This window comes from Parasteatoda tepidariorum, chromosome 7, assembly GCF_982258835.1.
Source record: "Parasteatoda tepidariorum strain Cologne lab strain chromosome 7, Ptep-v5.0, whole genome shotgun sequence".
Classification (NCBI taxonomy): Eukaryota; Metazoa; Arthropoda; class Arachnida; order Araneae; family Theridiidae; genus Parasteatoda; species Parasteatoda tepidariorum.
Window position 1 is genome coordinate 67,436,043 of NC_141761.1, and position 21,984 is coordinate 67,458,026.

General features: G+C 28.0%; 1 protein-coding gene across 4 annotated transcripts in view; it reads left to right on the forward strand.

The window, feature by feature from the left end:
* Positions 1 to 207: 207 nt before the first annotated feature.
* LOC107455886 (uncharacterized) overlaps positions 208 to 21,984 on the forward strand; it is a 44,542-nt gene continuing 22,765 nt past the window's right edge. For all 4 annotated transcript variants that reach the window (XM_043048062.3, XM_043048063.3, XM_016073608.4 and 1 more), the window contains exons 1-3: positions 208 to 829; positions 13,591 to 13,768; positions 16,926 to 18,018. In XM_043048062.3, coding sequence (XP_042903996.1) covers positions 476 to 829; positions 13,591 to 13,768; positions 16,926 to 18,018 — 1,625 coding nt within the window. In that variant the 5' untranslated portion in view covers positions 208 to 475. The remainder of the gene's footprint in view (positions 830 to 13,590; positions 13,769 to 16,925; positions 18,019 to 21,984) is intronic.

The window sequence follows — 21,984 nt, forward strand, 5'->3', positions numbered from 1 at the left end:
CGGGAAAACAGAACATCCCCAGTTCGAATCGTAATAAAAAAGAAATCATCTTTCACTGATTACTGTTTTCTTGACTCATTGTTTTTAAATAATTTTTTATGCTGAGGTATTTTTCTTTAATCGAATTTGTGAATCGTGTTTTTATTTTTATTGTTTTTATCCAATGAGTGCATGTGTTAGTGCGAAAATCCAAATTTTACTTCATCCAATGAGAACTTAGCTGGGTCAATACATGTAGAGGAAGTTTTTCTTTCTCTCACTGTAACTGCTCTGCCTAGCATTAAACGCTATTGGCGTTGTTGTGTGTGCATTATACCGTCTGCTGCACTGATTTCTATGTGTGTTGTGTTTTAGCTTATTTAAGTGCGCTCATAACTATGCTATGTGAAAAGTAATTAAAAATAATATAATAGGGCTAAGCTTGGTTGATTGAATTAAAGCTAAGCTTCCTTAACTCACTTACCCCATCAAAATTATGTCTAATGTTGATTTAAGACGGCAGCTTTTAGATTTTTTTCAAGCTAACTACCATAAAGATGTAAAACTTATCGATATTTGTAGGGCTGTACAGCAGCCTAAGAAAGTAGTTAATAGTGTCTTGTATAACTTAAGAAGTGAGGGTATTTTGCAGAAAGTAGTAGAAAGTCCCCCGGTTTGGCGAGTAAATGAAAAATTGTATGACAGGTACAACCAAACACCCGTAGTTGCAGATGCGGTCCCTTACCATTATACTCTTAAAGATGATATTATTACAAAAAACAATAATTTTGCAGTTTTATCATCCGTTGAAAATAACAGGTCGGACCCAATGTACGTTAAGGAACAATTGGTAAGTACAAATCGATAAAAATGTTTACTAATAAATTTTTATTGTTTACAAATAAATGCTGAAAGAAAAAATATTTAAATATATATCATTTTTATAGGTCTTATTAAAACTATCCATTAACTTTTTATTGTTTACAAATAATTGAGAAGGAAAAAATATTAAAGGCATCACTTTTGCTGGTTTTAATTAAATGACACTTTTTATTTTGTAAAATAATTAATTGGTCTGAGCATTAACAAATAATTAATGATATTCTTGTTAATTTTAAATGAGCTATTTAAATTTGTTATTAGTGCTCCTTACCTTAAAATTTGAAAGTTTTAAATTAAGAATATATTTTATTATAATAAATAAAATGTCGCTATTATTGATTTTGTAATTTTCTTAATTTTTTTTTTATAAAGTTTTGTATTTACTTTTATTATTATTTAAGAATTATTTGTCAAATTATTTAGAAATTTTTTTTATAAAATTCTTTTTAAATCAATGAGCTATTAAATTAGAAATCGTATTTACTATTATTGGGTAAATCATATTGATTATTAAAGAGAAATATGACATGTTTATTATTTGCTGCTATAATATCAGTTTTAGAAACTACTGTAAAATTATTCAAGTAAATGCTCTAAATCAATCAATAAAATTTTTGTCCTAAAACTTATTGGGTTATAATTGTTGGTATATCAAAGGTATATTGAAAAGCAATTTAACTATTATTTTCTTGTTTATAAGGTCTTTATAGTCTTAACTTAAATTTTTCACACATAGCATAGTAGAATCATTAGTTAATTTTTTCTTTTTTTGCAAGAGGCTCAATTGTTTACTTACATGTTGCTCAATTGTTCATATTAGTTGGCTTTGAGCACACCAGCCTTTTACTTTAACCTGTTCACTACTGAAGTATGAAGGTAGAATTGATAGCAGAAAAAAATATTTTAAAGTTCCAAATATCTATTTTACTGCCATAAGTCATAATAAGGTAAACAAAATAGGAATTATACTGCTAAGGGACTAATAGTTTTAGGTCCACGTATGTGGGACCTTTGGTTTTAACTAAGTAAAATATTATAAATATTTCAAATGTTAAATTGCATCTATAGTAGGAACAAACATGTATGTTATATTATGGTTCATTTAAGTACAATGCTGAATATATTAAAAAAAAAAAATTAAAAATACAATGTTTTTTTTTACAATGAGATGGCATGCCAATGCATTACTGCATGAAATCTCAGTTTCAAACTATTTTAATTATGCAAACGAATTAAGCATATAAACATTTCACTAATATTTAAGCATATAAATATTTAACTAATGACACAATTTTAAACTATAGATATTGTTTATTTAAAATAAATTTTAAGTTTTGTTCAACATAAAGTGAAAAATATTTTAAATTATGCAAATACCATTTTTTTTATTATGATTTTCTCACAATTAGTGTTTCTCACTTCAGAGTTTTTTTTAATTTTTTATATATTTTTGTATTCTTTTAAAGTGTAGATGCTTTTTATGTAAAAAATCTAGTTTTAGATAACTAAAATCCAATCTTGTTTAAACATTTCAGTGCCTCAAGTGTGTTATTTAATTATTTAGTAAATACTGTGAATTAGTAAATACTAGTTTCTCCATATTTAAGTATCTGGAGAATATTTGATTTAAAAGATTAGCATAAATGAAAGGTTATCATGAGATTTTTTCAAAATGTTATTTGTAATACGAAATTTGTTACACCTATATTATAATATTTAATACCATTATTTAATTTGTAAACTATTTCTAAACTTGATATATTTCCTGTTGTATATCTGCTTTTAACTTGCTTTGATAACTGAAATCATTAAACTCTTAAATAAATAATTATTTACATTCAAACTTAATAAAAGTTAACGTTTTATACTTTTTTTACTATGCCATAGCAGTGAGTGATAATTTATTGATTCACTTCACATAAAATATTTTTCCTTCCCGACTGAGGAAAATTTTAACATCAAAGGTGCTAAAGAAATTACAACAATTATTTTTTGATCAATTATGTTTTTTTCAAAATTTTAACTGATAGTAATATGCCACAAAATTTAAAAAGAATAGACAAATTAATCTTTTTCCTAGTATATATTTCTATTTATTTTAATAATAATATTATGATTTAATATTATGTAATTACATAAAATATTTAAACATCGGAAATTAATGAATTTAGAACTTAAATTTTTAATTTTCGATTGCAATAAATATTAACTGCTAAATAACATATACATGTTTATTTTTATACATTTTAATCCTTTATCATTTTTATACACAAATTTCTAATACATCATAGCTTTTATTTTCAGATATTAAAATTTTCACTGTTTCAAATCTTTTAGGCATTTTATAAAAATTAGTTTATGTACAAAAATTTGTTTTTACGCAAATATATTTTCAATAAATGGTAAAAATATGATAAATATAAAAAATAAAATTGTTAAACATATAAAATCACTAATTAGCTTTGTCAAGAAATTTAAAGAACCTTCAAAAACCTTTAAAATCTACTCATTAGATTTGCTTACAAAAATAAAATATCTGATAAATTATTTGATTTATGAATAATTACTAAGTGTATATAAGAATAATTAAGAACCCTCGAGGGGTTACGTCCCAAAGGTTGATTCGCTACTAAATGGCTCAACGACGTTGAAAATGACCTGAAAACCCTAAAGATTAGAAATTGTTAGTTGCTATGGATAGGTGATCCTGTGGTAGCTGTTGAGGCAGAAAGAAGAAATAAGAATAAACTATAGGATTTATAGAGTATGATAATTATTTTCTATTTATAAACAGACATTTACAAGCATATTTGGATGGGATTTATAAATTTAAAATGAAGCTGGGTTATGACAAAAATGATTTAAAAAAGTTTAAATAATTATATAAATAAGCTTATGTATTTGTTATTTAAATAGTAGGTATCTTCATCAGATATGACAAGTTTCTTCCATAGAAAAAACTGTCCCAGATGAAAATAAATTTAATGAATTTCTTAAACAATTAAAAAAAATGCATATCAAATTACAAGGGATAAAACTTTTTTTAAAGCCTTTTGAACTCAAAATTCATTTTTCAATTTTGTATGAACAAGACTGAAATTCGGAACTATTCTTTCGGTTGGTGCTGAGCTGCTTAGACTACAATGTAAACACACTAAAACTGTTATAATATAATAAAATAACATTTGACTAGTAAATTTATTTTAATCACTTTACTAATTATTAATAGTAATTAAATCCTTGAATTGCTTGATTGAAAAAACTATTAACTAATTTAAACAAAAAAAAAATATTTTTTGTAAGTTATAATTAGTTCATTAATCAAGGAATATATTAGTCAAGATTTATTAGAAATATTCATATATATAGAAGCAGGAGTGCAAGAAATTCTCAGAGCCCAATATTCCCTATGAACTAAGTTTAGTTTTAGATCGGAATTTCCTCAAAAATGTTAGCTTTTTTTTTTTTCAGTACAATAACTTTTTCTAAATTTTTTTGTAAAATAAAGTTTATATAAGAAAAAAAAAATCATTTGACTTTACACAATTCTTGAAAAAGAGCATGTGTGTTGTAAAATAATAGAAATCAAAGAACACCTGAACACAATGAAACCTTGGTTGAACCGACACTCTTGAGACTAAAAAAATTATCTGTTCCATGAAAAAGGACACTCTAATAACCAAGTTTAACACCGTAAATGTTTTTTACAATAATTGCAATGATATATAATATTTAATCTATAATAACTATTTTCACAATATTTATTTAAACTTTAAAAAATACTTTTTTCAATAGAAAAAGAATATATGAAAAAGTTTGATGTATACATAATTCTAGATGTAGCTACAGAGAAATGACTGTGTTTTATGTACACAAACATAATCATATGATACTGAATAGAAGGTTTTAGTCCTGTGTCACTTGCTCAGTTTAATTAGTAAATTTACACCCCCTATCAACTTCCCATCAGCTGATAGGAAACATAATATCTCCCTTGAAGGTAAACCGCCCAGGATGCACAGAAAAATAAAGAAACAATGCATACATATAAGGCATGACACGGTTATTATATTCACAATTGATAATCAGTCAAATGTCTGAATAAATGTTTCATTTATGAGCACTTCAATGACTAGATCAATAGTTCTTTTTTTTTTTTTTTACCCAACTATGTTAGATGCAGTCTAAAAAAAAAAAAAAAGGAAATAGAAAAGAATTTTCTATGGGTAAGAAGGATTAAGAGCATTTAAGGCATCATTTCGGCTTGTAGGGTCTCTTAGCTTGTAATGTCGATATGAAAAGATCAAAAGATGTCTCTATCTGAAATATTTTACATGAGCATTATCATTTTCTCTCCTTTCTTTGCAAAGATAAAGGAAGATGACAGGAGAATGATTGGTTCTTTAGCTAGGAAATAGCTTAATATTTTTAGTGGTGGATAAGGCAAGTGGTTAACATTGTATATTTTTTTCTTAGAGTTTAAACAGGGTTCCCACAGTACTTGAAAAAACTTGTAAGTCCTTGAATTTTTTTGAAAAAAATCAGGGCCCTGAAAAGTCCTTGTAATAAATTCAAAGATAGTAATTCTGATTGATACAATTTTTAATGCTTGAAAATGAAATGCTTGAGTGAAAAAGGGTTAAAAAAGATGCAAAGCTACTCCTAGATTTTTCACACCCGATTATTGTTCATCTCTATGATGTTTTGAAAGCTGACATTTCTAGCAAATTTTAGGTTTTGCAGCCGTAGTTTTCGAATGATATATAGCATAGATTCTCAACCTTTTTAACGTTACCGCCCCCTTAAGGAGCAAAAATCATTTCAACGCCCCCCGTTGTGAAAATCCAGTTATTTAGAGCATGGTCGAGGTGTACTGAATTATAAGAGGCAACATTAAGCAATTTATTAGGAGTTACATTTGTTTGGTTTTAACATATAATGTGTACATTAACTCGATACTTTTCTCATGGCAAGTAATCGCAGTCTATTTGTTCTTATTAAAATAAATACGGTAATAAAAAAATACAAAAAAACCTATGCTTAAAATCAATCATTTATTCTTAATTAGATAATTAAAAACACACCCAAAATAGTTTTTCTTACACTAAAAAGTAGTATCAACGAGACATTCGTTTCTTAACGTTTGGTTCAATACTTTAAGTGTGGTGAAGACGCTGGTCCCCTCGTTACACAATTTCGAGTTGATTTCTCTTTTTTATGTGACAAGATCCGTAACAGCACTGAATCCACTTTCGACAAGGTAGGAGGAAGGGAGGACATTAAAAATTTTTTAACGATAGTCCGCAGTCCAGGGTAGAGGAGACCAAATTCTGTGAGACGATCATCACTTCAAAGTTTCATTAGTTGGAAGTTCGACCAATTCCTCATAAATCTGAACCTCTGCTGTTACAATATTCACAAAAGGGTTCATAACCCATTGAGGGACTTCCAGGGAACAAAAAATCTTTAAAACGGTCAGAAAAGTCCACGAGTAAAGAGTCAAGGTTTTGACAATATTCTTGTGCATCATCAGAGCGAATTTCACCTGCTTCACTGAACTCATTCCAACCAAAATTCTGCTTCCACAAAATGAGTTTTTTCAGAAAGGCAGAAATGACTGATTTTATAGGGATCAAATTGAGCTCGTCGGCATGAAGTTATAATTTTATGCCATTAAATTATAATAATATAATCAGCCAAAGTCTTTCTCCAATTCTAGCAATCTGTCTCTCAGAGCTACATCTCTGTTTTAGAGAAGCTTAAGCACAGAGTCAAAAAGATTCCAAGACCTATTGAGACAGGCGCCTTTGGAAAGTCAGAGAATCTCGGTGTGTAGTAGCAAACGATTGAATACTTCATTATACACAGTTGTCTGAATAATCAATCGTTGAGAGCATTACTGCGAATTTTGTTCACAGCAAATATAACATATTGCAATAACTGATGCAAACGGTCTCTGATATTTTTTCCCACTAAATGCTGTCGGTGAATCAGGCAGAGAACAGCTAAAATATCTGGTATTTCCCTTTACAAAAGGGTGATGTCGACCCACCATTGCAGGATCTCCATCAGTGGCAATCGACATAATATTCGCAAGAGGAATATTTTTCTTTGTAAAATAATCTTGGACAGTATTAAAAACAGATTTACTTTTGATATCTACAATCGAGCTTCTTGCAAAAATTATCTTGCGACTACTTTTTCCAACCTTTCCAAACCGGACCTACGCCTACAGTAAAGCTTACATTGAATGGCAAGGTTGATTCCTCCACTTGAAGGAAAAATTCGTTGGATATTAAAAGTTTGCTTAAAGAAGCTTCAACATCTTTGGCCATCTCACCATTTCGTAACCCGCACTGTATCGTTGCTTAATGGGATATTTCGGATTACATTGGATGTGGCTGGATGGCGTAAAACTGTTTCTAAAACTTGACAACCGGCAGTATCAGCTCTGATCCGATAGTATGAACCTTCCCAGAATTAGCAATAAATTTTGATATATTATAAGAGGCTATCAAACCATCGTCGCATTTTTGTGATGAGATTGCTAGCAACCCGGTGACCGAAGGTGCTTTCAGAAACTTGTCTTTGATGTTCGCGAAAAATGACAAATCTTTATTTTGTTTGTCAGGATGAGTTTTTTGCAAATGCTCCTGCTAGCGGAAGGATTTAATTGTCTCATAAGATAAAACTTTGTTACAAAGTAAACACATGGGCAGTTGAGAGTTCAACAGCGATTGAACAAATCCAAACTTCAAGTGCGTGGCACAGGTATTGATGGTACTTCTTTTTGTTCACCGACATTGTTGGTGGCAGCAAAGTACAAATGATGAAAGAAAATCAATTATTTCTCCAAATTAATAAATAATTTATGGTAAGGAACTAATTCGCGAATATACCTGGCCAAATAAGCAATGAGATCGAAACGAAACTAGGGAAAAAACTGTAAGGAAGGTAACGAAAATCATCATAAGAAACAGGAGTCAAATCAAACATTCATACCGAAAGCTCATGCTCTTCAATTTCCATCAAATGACCTGAATGAGTCAGAGCCATTCGCGAAATAGCTATGATGAATCAGAGGCAAAAACTACAGACTCATGAGCTGCGCTGTGCTGGTTCGAAACGGAGAAAGGGTGTCGTATAAGTTCGTTTTATCGGTGGTACAAAAGATGTAAAAGTCTTAATTTATTTTGTTAGTTTAATCTTTATTTTCCTTTAATATTAATTTTAGATTAATTTTATTTATTAAGTAAATTTATTTGTAAGTTTTAAAATTAAATTTGAATGACAAAAAAGCTCATCGCCCCCCTACCGCCCAAAACATACCCAACGCCCAAAACAAGTTCACCGCCCCTCAGCATACTCCCAACGCCCCCAGGGGGGCGGTATCGCCCCCGTTGAGAAACAATGATATATAGTGTTTAATCGATTTAGAAATGTGTTTCAACTTCATTATTACGACAGGTTAATATTGTTATCCTATTTGTTCTTTTAATTTATGTATGAAGCGAAATTAATTTTAATCATTTATAACCAAATTTTTACGTTTAGTTTTTACAGCTAATAAATAAAATTTAGTTCTACATGTTTAATTGATTATGAATAAACATTGTGATTCACATTAAACTGATTCTTGATTTACGGATCGGAATTCGTATAAAATTTTCTAGGAATGAAAGTGATTTATGAATCACATATTGAATATTACTTTAAAGTGATATGCAAATTACTCATCAGGATTCACACATCATGATTCCCATTAAAGTTATTTCTGAATCATATAACGTGATACATATTTAAGTAATTTCAGAATCATGCCTAACAATTTTCATCCTAGTAGTTTACAAAGCACAAATTGCGATTCACAAAAGAGATTTGAGAATTATCACTTGCAATTCTTATCAAAATGGTTTAAGAATCACTCATAGCTGATCTATATAAAGCACTTTTCGATTCACAAATTGCAATTTGCATCATAATGATCACAATTCACATGAAAACTATTAGCTAATTACGCAACATAATTCATATTGAAGTGATTCATGTATCACACATTGTGATTTACGTCTTATTAGTTTGTGCATTTTGTATCATTTGCTATTCATATTGTTCCGATTTAAGAAACATAACCGCAATTCAATTTCAATTTACAAATCACACATTGTGATACGTGATTTACATAATCTTTGAGACTTACTTCAACTTTGTTATAATTTTGATTTACATATAGTGTAGATTCATATAAATGCGATTTAAAAATTACGCTTAGTGAAAATTATGCATATTCACCTAATTTTAAAAATCACGCTTCACATTTTATGGATATATATATTTTAAAGAAAATAAAGCTTGGTAAGTCTTAGTTTTCTGTAAAATATTGCTCTAGAATTGATTTTATTATGTTCAAAATACATTACTCATTTTCTGAGGTAGCAAAGTAGATAATTTGTTAGTAAAATTGAATAGATATGTTAAATAGATATATTTTGATATTTTAAATAATTTTTCACATTTCCTGTAACCTAAACTTTGATCTAACATATTAAATAAAAATATTTATATTTTAATAACCGTGCAATTACAAAACTTTTTCAATTATTTACTGTGCTTTGTAATATGCGTTATTCATTCACACAATTTCATTAATTCTAATTCACTTCATTAAATTTTTCAAGAAAGTTTCACTGATGCTAGTTTTTAAAAGTTGGCTAGTGTCCTATGTCAATCAGTTTTTTTAAATTTATTTTAAATTTTTTGTCAATTAGAATTTTTCAAAGTGATTTGAAAACAGCAATGTAACTATCAACCATTTGTATCATTAGATGATAAATTTAATAATTTTTTTGTTGCCAAGTAAGCATTGTGCTTTAAAAATATACAATTTATGCTTCTACATAATTGTAAAATCTAGTTGACATGTAATTTATTATGTAATTGTAATACTGAATAGGTCCTTGAAAAATTTGATTTTAGGTCCTTGAAAGTCATTGAAAAGTTCTTGAATTTTTTTTAAAAAATAGAGTTGGAACCCTGTTAAAGTAAAATTTTTTTTTTTTTTTTTAAATTTAGAAAAATTGGTTTCTGGTTTGAAGAGATGAAAATAAGGTTTTGGGGCATAAATAACTGTCTGCGCACTGTTACGGAAGTGTCCGCTTTGCGGAGAAGGTTCATAATGGTTTATTTATAGAAGATTAATGGGAAAATAAAAATGTCTGTTTTGTAGGAGTATCCGTAATGTGAGGTTTTATTGTATATTAAAATAGTAGCAATTCAAAGTTCCCACTTATAAGCTTATGTTAAATTGTGTATTTGTTAGTTTTCATTCTTTGTGTTTTTTTAACAAGAAAAAAAGTTTGCAAAGCGACAAATTTTTAAATAAAAAATTTGGTAGGAATTATTTAAGACCAAAAATTTCACTGTGGCTGTCTGAATATTCTCTAAAGCCTCATTTGCGCTGTCATATTCTGCACCCCTGATATAATTAACACCAAATATTGTGAATCAATAAAAAAAAATTAAAATTTGAGATCAGCCAGTTATTGGTGAATGCTTTAATTTTACTTAATCTAAAAAATATGCTTAAATTGTAACGTAAAAAAATTAAAATCAATATTAAGATTGATAATAAATAACTGAGTTATTACCTGTAATATAAGCCTAATATTTATAATATGGGTCTTAAAGTATTAAGAATACCTTTAGAAAAATCAATATTTTTAAAAATTTTGGCTACATTTTTTATGAGATGTATTCTAAAAATCATAATTATTATAGTACATTAGTCAAGTATCGTAATGATTGAGCATTTAATGAAATGTCTCCTAAGTCAATAAAGAAACTTGCCCCATGTTTTTGATGGATTTTGACAGTTTATGTCAATTTTTGACACTTTTCGACAGGTTTTTGATGTGTCATTTCAAAAAACAGTTGTTGTAGTCAAAAACTGAAGTCTGAGTATAGTAAAATCTGCTGAAATTACTGCTGAAATTTTAAATCAAATTGAATTCCAAATCAAAATTAGAAAACTAAATTTTAATTGCTATAAAGTATGAATACTCAGATTCTTAAATAATATTATGAACTACTGATTTTAAAACTCTGTATAAAACTGAAACAAATACAAAAATAATTATTTTAGAAAGGTAGATGTGAAAAATTTAACCTAATTATTATCTATCTATTAACTTTTTAACCTAATTACTTAACTTAATATATTAAATTTTCTTTCTTAAATTTAAGATACTCTAAGAATACTTTTAAAAAAGTAAATCATTTACAAAACAGCCTGTTGTTGGCCAAGGTAATGGAGATTAAGGCTCCACAATTGTTACCAACAGGATGGTGGCAATGTGGTCAGAATTGTGCACCAGCTGTCTTTACTTCTAAGCAGTGGCGTACGCAGAATTTTTTCAAGGGGGGTGTTCATAATTTTCTGAAACTACTAAAAGAAATTCGATTATGTAATAAAGCACTATTATTTCCCTAATTTAGACAGCTAGACAATTTTTACTTTTTATTTAGACAGCATTGTTTAGTTAAATTTTGATTTGATTTTTTAAGTTTAAGAACATAATGAAATATCTTCTCGCATGTAATATCTTCTGAAAAATGTCCAATGTCATATGGGTGGGAAGTAGCATTTTGAGGGCCACTTTCTCATTCATCAGATTTTGTTATGCTAGAAACGTTTTCTTCAACGGAAGTATGACATTTCTGTTCAACAGAAAAACTTTCATTGGTTCTAGATGCTGTCACCTAACTAATTTCAGGTCATGATTTTTTATCAAAATAATTCAAAATTGTTACATTCTTGCGAACTAGCCCGTAACAGTATCACGTGAATTTGGTTTCAAAAGTATAACCCTTTTATAGTAAATGTTTTTTCAGTATTCTGAGAAATACCGTAAAAAATAAAAGTAGGCATAAGGCAAATAAAAATATATAGTCTTAAAAAATATCCCGCATAACTTCTACTAAAATTTTTATTTTTGCCATTTTATCTGAGCTCAAGGGGGGAGTTTAAACCCCTAAATCCCTCCCTTGCGTACGCCCCTGCTTCCAAGACAAGGTGGTACACATTGATTTAAACCTGGGTGGGCTCGGTTCATGATTTTACACAATTAAAAAATGAGTTTTTTTTATATAATAATTTTAGATTATTACCAAAATGTAATATTTTTAGAATTACAATTTAATGAAATAGGAAAGTAATTTTATTTGTAAAAAATATATTTAAAACACTCTTTTTCCCTGACTTGTGTGTCTTGTTACATAATGTTTGAAATGATAGCTTTAAAATGCAAAATTAACAAATTAAATTAATGCTATTTTTTATTAATGCAACAAGAGTATAAAGAAAAAATAATTAAGAAACTTAATTAACTTCATAAAAATTCAATGTAACCATGTAAAAACCCAGTAGGTTAAATGTTTTTGAGGAAACCCAGTTTTTTGACTACCTGCTGAGCCATCTAAAATCTTATAATACTTATAGTTAAACTATTGTATTGGTGGTTTTTGGTTTCTCTCATTTTCTCATATTGTCCTGGAAGAAGCAGGTTTCTTTTGGACAAAATGCCAACTCTGGTTTTCATAACTTTGTAAAAATTTTGTAGCACAATACAATATCAGATTTTATCAAACTACCAGACCTCGGATAAAAAAATTTTTCTCAAGAAAAATGTATTCATAAAGTTTATAATCATGTCCTTAAATTTACAATAACATTGCCCATCTTTCATAGCTTTGATTACACTGAATTAACCAAAAATAAAGGTACCAATTTTAATTAGTCTTTATGCTGTGCACCTGTGCATGATCTTGGATTTTTGCCACAGAATTTCGTACACAGTATTGATATTTCTTTGTGAAAGTAAGAACATTTAAACTTTTTTATTATAAATTTTTATCTAGATATTTCCTTTTTTAAAATAGTTTTTTGTTGACAATTTCTTCTTTTTTCTAAAAGAAATAAAAAAAATGAAAACCTGAATTTTAAATGATTTCATATTTTTATGTTCGCTTAAGTAGGCACAAATTTAAGTAATAAAAATTTAATTTCTGCTATCATAAAATAGTAAGTTTTTCACTCAACTCTGCATATTGTGTCCTCTGCAAGTACAAAACATAGATTGTCATAAATCTGACTAAGAGTGCTTTCTATGAAGATAATATGTTAAAAGCTTGAAGTAGGACTCTACCCTAATTTTTTTTTCAGTTACCTTAACTGTCAAACATTTTGTGAACATGGTGAAATTGAGCAAAAAAGTTTTTATTATATAATTATCTTACCATCAATTAATGTTAATTGAAAATTTTCAGTTAATGTTAAAATTTTGCTCAATTGGCTATGAAAAATATTTGGCATAAAATAAATCAAAATAATATATTACCATTGCTTTGTTGTTTCTAAGATTTTCAGAAAGATGTTTATTCCAAGATACTTTGGTATATGTATTTTGAATACTTTTTGGTTAATTGGGGGCAAGGAAAATCACCAAAAAGGTAACTTCCAATTTTTTTAATTTAATAAATTTTTTTTTTAAACATGAACAAAATGGACATTCCTAAAAAATTAAATGATTTGAAAAAAGTAAAAAATTTTTTTTAAATTTCCTTTTACCTATCCAACTGAAAAGTATCCTACTTTGTATCTTTGGAACAAGATTGTTTTGTTCTTGGTAGCACAAATTTCTTTCTTTTTTAAAGTTAAGTATCTTTTAATAGGTTGCTTATCATACAGTAGTTAGTAGTACCACATCCGAGGAATTTTGCCAATCTTTTAGTGGTCGCCAAATCCCTGCTCCTCCTTTACCCATGCAAAATGCTGCAAACAGCATTAATCCATCAGCATATCTTTCCAAACCTGCTGAAGCTGTGCTCAATATACTGCACAAACAAAAAGGTAATGCTTTGAAACATATATTTTTATTATGAATTAGTAAGTTTAAGTTGTTAGCTATGTTTTTTTTAACTGTGTTATATGTGAATTAGCTTTCATTGGTTCTACTCTTTTTAAATTGGTATATGCATTATGAGATATATTTTGTCTAATAGGTTTCTGGGTTACTATTTTTGATTTCTTTTCTAGTCAAACTTAGAGTATATTCTGTTTCATTTTTTGAGTTTTATTTATTTTTCAGGGTAATTTTTAATCCTGATAATTATAGTCAATATAATAATATAGATAATTATAGTAAATATTTTTTTTAAGAAAATAAAAATTTAAATAATTTTCTTTTAAAAATATGTTACTAGTTATCATTTTAGTGTAAAATTTAAAACAACTAAAACCTATTTATAATTTATTTTATATGAATTCTTTGTTTATAAGTTAACATATTTTAGGGGGGATTAAGCTATTTTCGAATTATGTTCAGTGCCAATAGAAAACCTTTTTTTTTTAATATAACTTTTTTCCTAATGATGCAACCAAGTTATAGGACCTCCCATTTCTTAGTCTATTTGATTGATTCACATTTTTGAGGTAAAAATTAAATCAATTGAAAAAAAGTTTTTAACGAAACTTAGAAAATCTTATAATTATGAAATTTATAGCTAGAGCAGATCCTTTCTATATCTTTTGAAGGAGAGTTGTATCTCAAACGTCTCTTGCAGAATGAAGAAAGACATTCTAATTTTTTAAATTAATTTAAGAAAAAGAAATTAGTTGCTTTGCTTCTATCTCTGTGAAAGGTTTATTTATTATTTTTTTTGTGTGCGTACACTCAAAAATTGAATTGAGAATTGTAAAAGCTAGAAAATATTTTTCTTCATTAAGTCCATATCTTGATTATTTTTTGAAAATTTCAAATAATTACCTGAAGTACTAGATCGTTTTCAAGGCAAATTTTATTTCAAAAGATAGGTACTCCCAACTTGAATGTGTGAGTTTAAACATAAAAAAAAAAAATCATTATCTATTTGAATCTATTTTATGACAGTGCAAAAAACTTGCTGCTTGTCAAATAAAAATAAAAAAATTATCTGCCAGTATGTGTTTTTGATATAGATGAATGAGTTTATTAGACATGTTTTTTCATATTAATTCTCATGAAGTTAGTTAGGCATGAAAACACTCATAGACATTTATTTTCCATAACAAAACTGAAAGCATTTGAGAAAACAAGACTAGGAGTTTTTAATTGAGAGATATTGAAGCATCTTAGATATTAATTTAAAAAGAAAAAACCTAATGGAAATTTAATTTTTTATTAAATTAAGTTTGTAAAAAAGTTAAAAATTTTAATTTTGTTTATTAACCCCTTAATGTTCGGTTAATTTTCAAGAAAACGGTCATAAAAGTGTCTATTTTGCCAAATACACGTATTTGATTAGTGCTAGTATCTAGTTTAAAATAAATTAACTATTTACAATTATCTTAAAAATATCCTGGTACTGCTATATGATATGTAAAATGAGAAATAATGTTTTCCGGGCAAAATAAATGAAATAGTTTTATTCTTATTGGCGCATTACTACTGAACGCTCCAGCCCGTCATTTTCACGGGAGCGAGAAGATATTCTTATTATTCTTATTTTTACATTCTATTTTAAATTTTGGGAAGAAAAATTACTAAATATTCATTTTTAAAAGATATTGCAATGCTGAATAGCTTCTCAAAATATTTTCTGTCATTGAATTGAATAATATTTTATTGGAATAGAATTGTATAATACTATTTAAACAGCAAAAAATAGGTTAGTGAATCAAAACTTTATGCTTTTAATTATTCTTAGACTCAGTCTTAGAAAGATTTTTTACCCTAAACTTTGTCTCTAAAGAAAATTATTCATGTTTTTTAAAACAGTGTGGTTATGTGCTAAATGTTTAAGCTTAGAATGGGTTTTTGCAATGCATAATTTTTCTTTTTCTGACATGGCTCCCTTTTCCTCTAATTTTTTTATTGTTAAGTCTCAACTTTTTTTTACCTGTAAAATTGTTAAGAATCCTTGGTTATTTTATTCTACTTATTGAATTATTCCTGTAATTTAGCAATTTGTTTTACAAATCAGTCCAAATTGATTAATTCAGAGTAGCATTTCTTAATCACTCTGTCAAGACAGCTTTGTTAATCTAAATCTTTAATTTTTGTAATCTTTTTTTATTCAGGGTGAAATTTTGAAGCAAAACAAATGTAAAACAAAGCTATCAATAGCAATTAAATGGGATTTGTTGCCTTATTTTTATGACATTATAGTGTAATAAGAACCATAGTCAAAATTAAAAACAAGAAGATTTATGTCATAATTTTTTTTTTACAGAGTAAGTTTTTAAATTAAATTTTTTTTTTGTATATACTTTTTAATTTTCATTGTTATAGTTTACATTACGTTAAGTTTATAGTCAAAATATTTACAGGAAAGAAAAAAAGAAGCAAACATGCATTGGTAGAAAATATTAAACTGATTGCAAATAAAGCTTAATGTTTTAATGTCTGATGTAAGAATATCTTCTGATATTTGATTTTGTAGTTTACATTTAAAGCTTTTGGAACTTAGCTTTATTAGAACACTAATGAAGCTTTATTTACTTCTTGGAATCAATAGAAAATAACATAAGTGAAATATTAGATTAAAGCTGCAATGTATCTTTATTTTCTAAGAAAAGAAATTATCTGATGATAAGCAAATTAACAATAGAGTTTATGATAATTTTAAAGATAAGTTACAATATTTCTTGATGGGTATGCATTTCGTTCATGCTCTACTCATATTAAGCAATTCATAATTTTCTTTATAGAAATGTTTTAAAAGAATTGTATTACAAATTTATCCCATGTCAGACTTTTGATTTTTGCATAGTTGTCTAATCCAAAATCTCCCCTAGTTGGAATATATTTTTTTTTTGAGGAAATGAAAGATTAGTTCAGTAGAAATAAAGATTAGAGTTCAGATTAAAAGGGAAGTAGCAAGTAAAATGTGTGAAATTTATTTTATTTCATCTGGCGCATCGAATATATGTTCCATTTATACACGTAGTTTCTACATTTAATCTAAGAATGAAAATTATGTATATAAGCTTAATAGTTTTTTAAAAACTTATTAAAATGTTTTTTTAGGTCCTCTTTCTTGCAAAGCTTTATGCAGTTTATTGGGATTCCCAGAACCTATTGTGAAGATGGCTCTACAGCACTTAATGTCTTTAGGATTAGTGTTTCAGGACAATTATTCAATGTTTTGCACAGTTGTCAATAAAAGCAATGCAATACCTCAAGATGATATTGTTCTTCGTATTATAAATTATCTGAAAAGGGCTCAAACAGCAATACATACCAAAGATCTAGTTAAGGGTGTTGGACTGAATAACAAAAAAGAAATAAATCCTCTCCTCTACAAGTTACAACAAAAAGGCGTTGTTACCAAAGTTAATGAATCGCCTCCCATGTGGCAACTTGGTGAACAGTTAATGAATAACATTGTGGATAAATCAGCAAAACAGACTGAATATAAACGGGAAGAACAAACTTTTATGCATAACAATCTACCAAACAATGTTCCGAAGGAAATTGAATACACAAAGCCTTTGACTCCATTAGGTGGCAGGCAAAAATACAAAAATGGAGTAAAAGGCTTGTTGCCTAACAATCTATCATATGAGGAGTCAAGCTGTGCAATTGAATCGCCCACCGAAGTGAACGCGAATAACGCGTACGCTGAGTCCAGTAGGTCTCACCTGAAAAATGGAAGTGATATACCTGAGAACTTGATGAAAACTTATCAAGACAATGCAGCCATGGACAATAATGGATCAATACCCATTACTCCAGATTTGATGAATCTTATGAGCTCCTTACAGGTGCCAAGTATGAATAAAAACAACGAATCATCCGGTAAGGGTGCTCCCAATTCATCAAAGCAATCAGACAATGAAACTCCACATGTCAATGGACGTATGAATTCTCGTAATTCTAGGCAGAACAATGAGTCAGGAAATGCATCTCGTAAAGCTGCTGCAGCCGCTGCTAAAGCTGCAGCAGGGAAAATTCCTGAGCAAAATTCAGCTGCTCATTATGTAAATGACGTCCTAAACAGCGACAGCTTTGCTGCCTTAATGAAAAACCCTGTGAGTGCTCTATACGAATATGGCCAAAGAAATCACATTGATACGAAGGTTGAAATCGTTTTATCAGAGGGACCTCCTCACAATCCAAGGTTCGTAATCTGAATACTTTTTTTTATTATTTTAAACTTATTTTAAGAAATGTTCAGGGAATAATTTTTTTCTTCATTAATACTATATTTTCTATAGGAAAGAAAGGGTTAAAAGCACATGATAATTATCTAATATTTGCCCTGAAATTATTATTTAAAATAATTTGTATGGATATCGGGAACTTGTCTTTATCTTTAACTAGAGTGAAAAATTCTTTAGGGCTCTTTTTATTTCAAAAAATAAAAACCTCTATACAATTTTTATTTTATTCAAGTTAAAAGTAATGTAATTTTTATCTTAATGCTAGTTTTATGTTTTATAATTTAACTTTATCTCAGTTTTATTTTTAAATTATAATTGTTTTATCTGTAAAAATATTATTTTATATTTAAATTTTAATATTTATTTTTAAATCTTAGTATTAATCTTACATATAAATATTAATATTATTATTCTCATACATAATTCTTAACTAAATTATCTATTATTGCTATCCCAATGCTTTTTATCTAACTATTAAATGTGTATCTAACTATTCTACACTATTTTTAGATTTTATATAAAAAAAACAAATGTTTGCAACACAAAGTGTCACTACCATAAAATATGTTCCTCTTATGTTAATTTATATTGTTTAAGAATGAAATATTAAAGTTTTTTTTTAATAGAAACTTTTTGATAAAAGGCTTCTGATTTGTAGTTTTGTAATACTTTTAGTATGTTATTTTCATTAAGTTGAATAACTTCCAAAAGATGGTCTTGAAAGGATTTTTCATGGTTTTTGCATGTTTTTTTTTCGTCGTAATTTATGCAAGTTATAAAAACAGACGCCCGGTTACTGAGTGGTAGCGTTTAGCGTTCCCGTGGTCCTGGGTTCCAAGCATGCTTGGGAACTAAACACTGGGGATTCTGCGTTCGACTGAGCACCTAAAACCAGAACACCTGCTCCTGCATCCAAGAGCCCAATGCCAAGAAAACTGAGATTGGCACAGTAGGCCCTCTATGGGCTGTCGCGCCACTGAGTTTAGTTATAAAAACTTTTTCTATTACTTGCATAACCTTTTATTCTGTAAATGGTAAAAAATGGAATCAAGCAAAAAATATTAGATATATAGGCATTTATTAGTTATGGCACCACATGTTGGCGACTGTTTCTTCGAGTTGTTCACGACATAAATATTGATCCGTATAACTAGTACAAATTTTTATTTTGTATTCTAAAAGGTGTCTGTTGCACAATGTAATGGGATATATTTCAAATTTCATTAATTTATATACTTTAGCATTGGTCAATATTTTGTAACCGTAATAAAATTTATCAACACTCATAAAAATGTATTCGATAACTATCATTATGTATAATATTTGCGATATTATCTTTTTATATGCTATACTATCTATAATGATCGCAATACTATCATATTTGATGTTTGTTACTGTTAATCATAGCAATATTGTCGTATTAGTGTAACAACTCCTGCGTAAACAAGTGGTGAATTTTGCTGTGTGGTCCATTATAAGTAATTATCGTTCTATTTAAAATATTTGTACATTTCTTTAAATGTTCATTAAAATTATTTCAAAAAATATAGTTGAAATGTACATTAGAGTACAAATGTAATCAAAATGTGACTAAATGTTAGTCAATCTCAGTGGAGATAAAGTGTCAAATTTTTTTTTCTTATGAAGCTAAAAAATAATCATTAAAAACTTTTTATCTGACAAACTAAATATTTTTTGTGCGTTTACTGGTTTTGATATATTTTCTGCTTACAGCTGTTTGAAACTATATAAGCATTGTGATGCCACAATTGGCATTACATATTTATTTTCTATCTTTTAAATATCTTTGATTACTTAAGCTGATTTTTTTATTAATAGAATTACTTTTAAAATAAATCAAAGACTTAATCTTTTAAAAACAAACATGAACATATAATATTTATCCTTCTCTTATAGATCAATGCAACGGATACTTTTTATTTCATTACTAATCCAAAACAAAAATCGATTTATAACTTTTATTCTAATTTCTAACCACAAATAAATGTTTCGGTTGCATGCTAATAATTCACATAAATTTGTTGGCGACTCGTGATCGCCAAGGTATTATTTTAAACCCAATATTGATATGCTGGTTGGCTTTGTTTTGGCTTTGTTATAATTTATTAAATCGCCAATTTTGGATCTCCTACCCATGCTTCTGTGTCCGTTGGGAACAAATTACATGTACTTTTTAATTTGGCTTTTGATTAGGCAGGTTGTGGGGGATTTATCTCCCATGGCCTGTCCTTATTAATATTATTATGCAAAATTGATTCAACTGAAATTCGTATGGATGATATGTATATTTGGTATCTCAAGCTCTGCAAATATACTACTAAATAAAAGCTTTTTTTATTAATTCTAATCCGGCTCAAGTATTATATTCATCATCTTCTATTTTCATTACTATCTCCAACTGGCCCACTATACCAATACAAACTCCACCCACACCTTAATATTCCACCATCTCAACATAAAATGGCACCCTGAATAATCCTTCTCCATAAGCTTTTATTAGTTTCATTTTTGATAAACAAATTTCCTGGTTCGAGATTTACCTTGTAAAGTTTCAAAAAATTTATTTTTATTGATATTCATATTTTTCAGTATTTTTATTTCCTCTAATGAGTTGGGACTTTAAGTGAGTTGCATACTACTAGATTTTATTTTATGATTGGTAAGCCAGGGATCTGTTTAGAAGAAATTTGGATCCATTAACAGACCCTTCACAAAATATCTTTTCATAAAAACAGACCCTTCACAAAATATTTTAATTTAAAAACGGATCCTTCCCAATTTGTTCATCTTCATTATTGTTTTGTTAATCGAATAAACCCTTCCCAGGAATGGGGGGAGAGAAAATTCAGATATAAACGAACTAAGTTTTGTCTTCGGCAGACGCTTCTTCCTTTATTTGTCCGAAATGAATATTCTGCTGCAGCAGTATAGGCTAAATACCAAATATTTGTATGTTGCATCTCTAATTTAGTAGCAGCAATTGCTGTTTATTTTTTAAAATTTAATTTTTTTAAATTATAATTTTACAGTGTTGAGCATAATCTTGTATGTCTTTACAATTTAAAAACTCCTTGAAAAAGTTTTTTGCAAAAACAGGACCCTATTTGCACAAATTCACAAAAGCAGGACCGTGCTTGAAAGAATGTGACTTAACGTTTATTTTATATTCACAAATTACGAGTAATTTTTTCAAAATTTTACAAAAACGGACATTTTACAAAATGTCTGGACAGACCCCTGTAAGCATAAAAGTATCATTTATGTATAAGGATTCTAGAATATGAAATGGCAGCCAGTAACCTGTTCCCCGTGTCTAGTTTCTTTTTCTGCCAAATTTAAAATTTTGCTGAATACAGCTTTGCTAATAAAATATTATAAAATTTGTTTAAAGAAATTTAAAATAATAATTTGTTTAATTTCAAAGAATTATGTTTTTAGAATTAAATGTATATATTAAATGACAATTTATGATTACGCATAGTAAGGTTCATTAAAGTCTGTTTTTTTTTTTAATGCAAATTTATAAATTCGGATGCAACTTCGCTACAACTTTCAAGTGAGCAGAGCTCGAAGAATATTGTAGGAAAATTCCTAAATCTCAGACTTTGCTCGAAAATTACCCAATTATTGTGAATAAAAAACTTAAGTTTCTTATTTTGCTAAAATAAAATCAAGCAAGTTTTTCTATTTTTTGTCTGACAGATATTTTGAATCTTGCATTTAAGTGATAATCTTTTGTCACGCTGGAGTTTGCATTGGCTTCATCCTAAATCCACGTGGTATTTCTGCAATTACTGTTACAGATTTCTTCATAGTTTTTTTACAGTCCTGATACTTTTTATCTGATATTGTTACTAAAGTTAATTACAATTGTGCATTATAATAATAACTCTTCTACATAT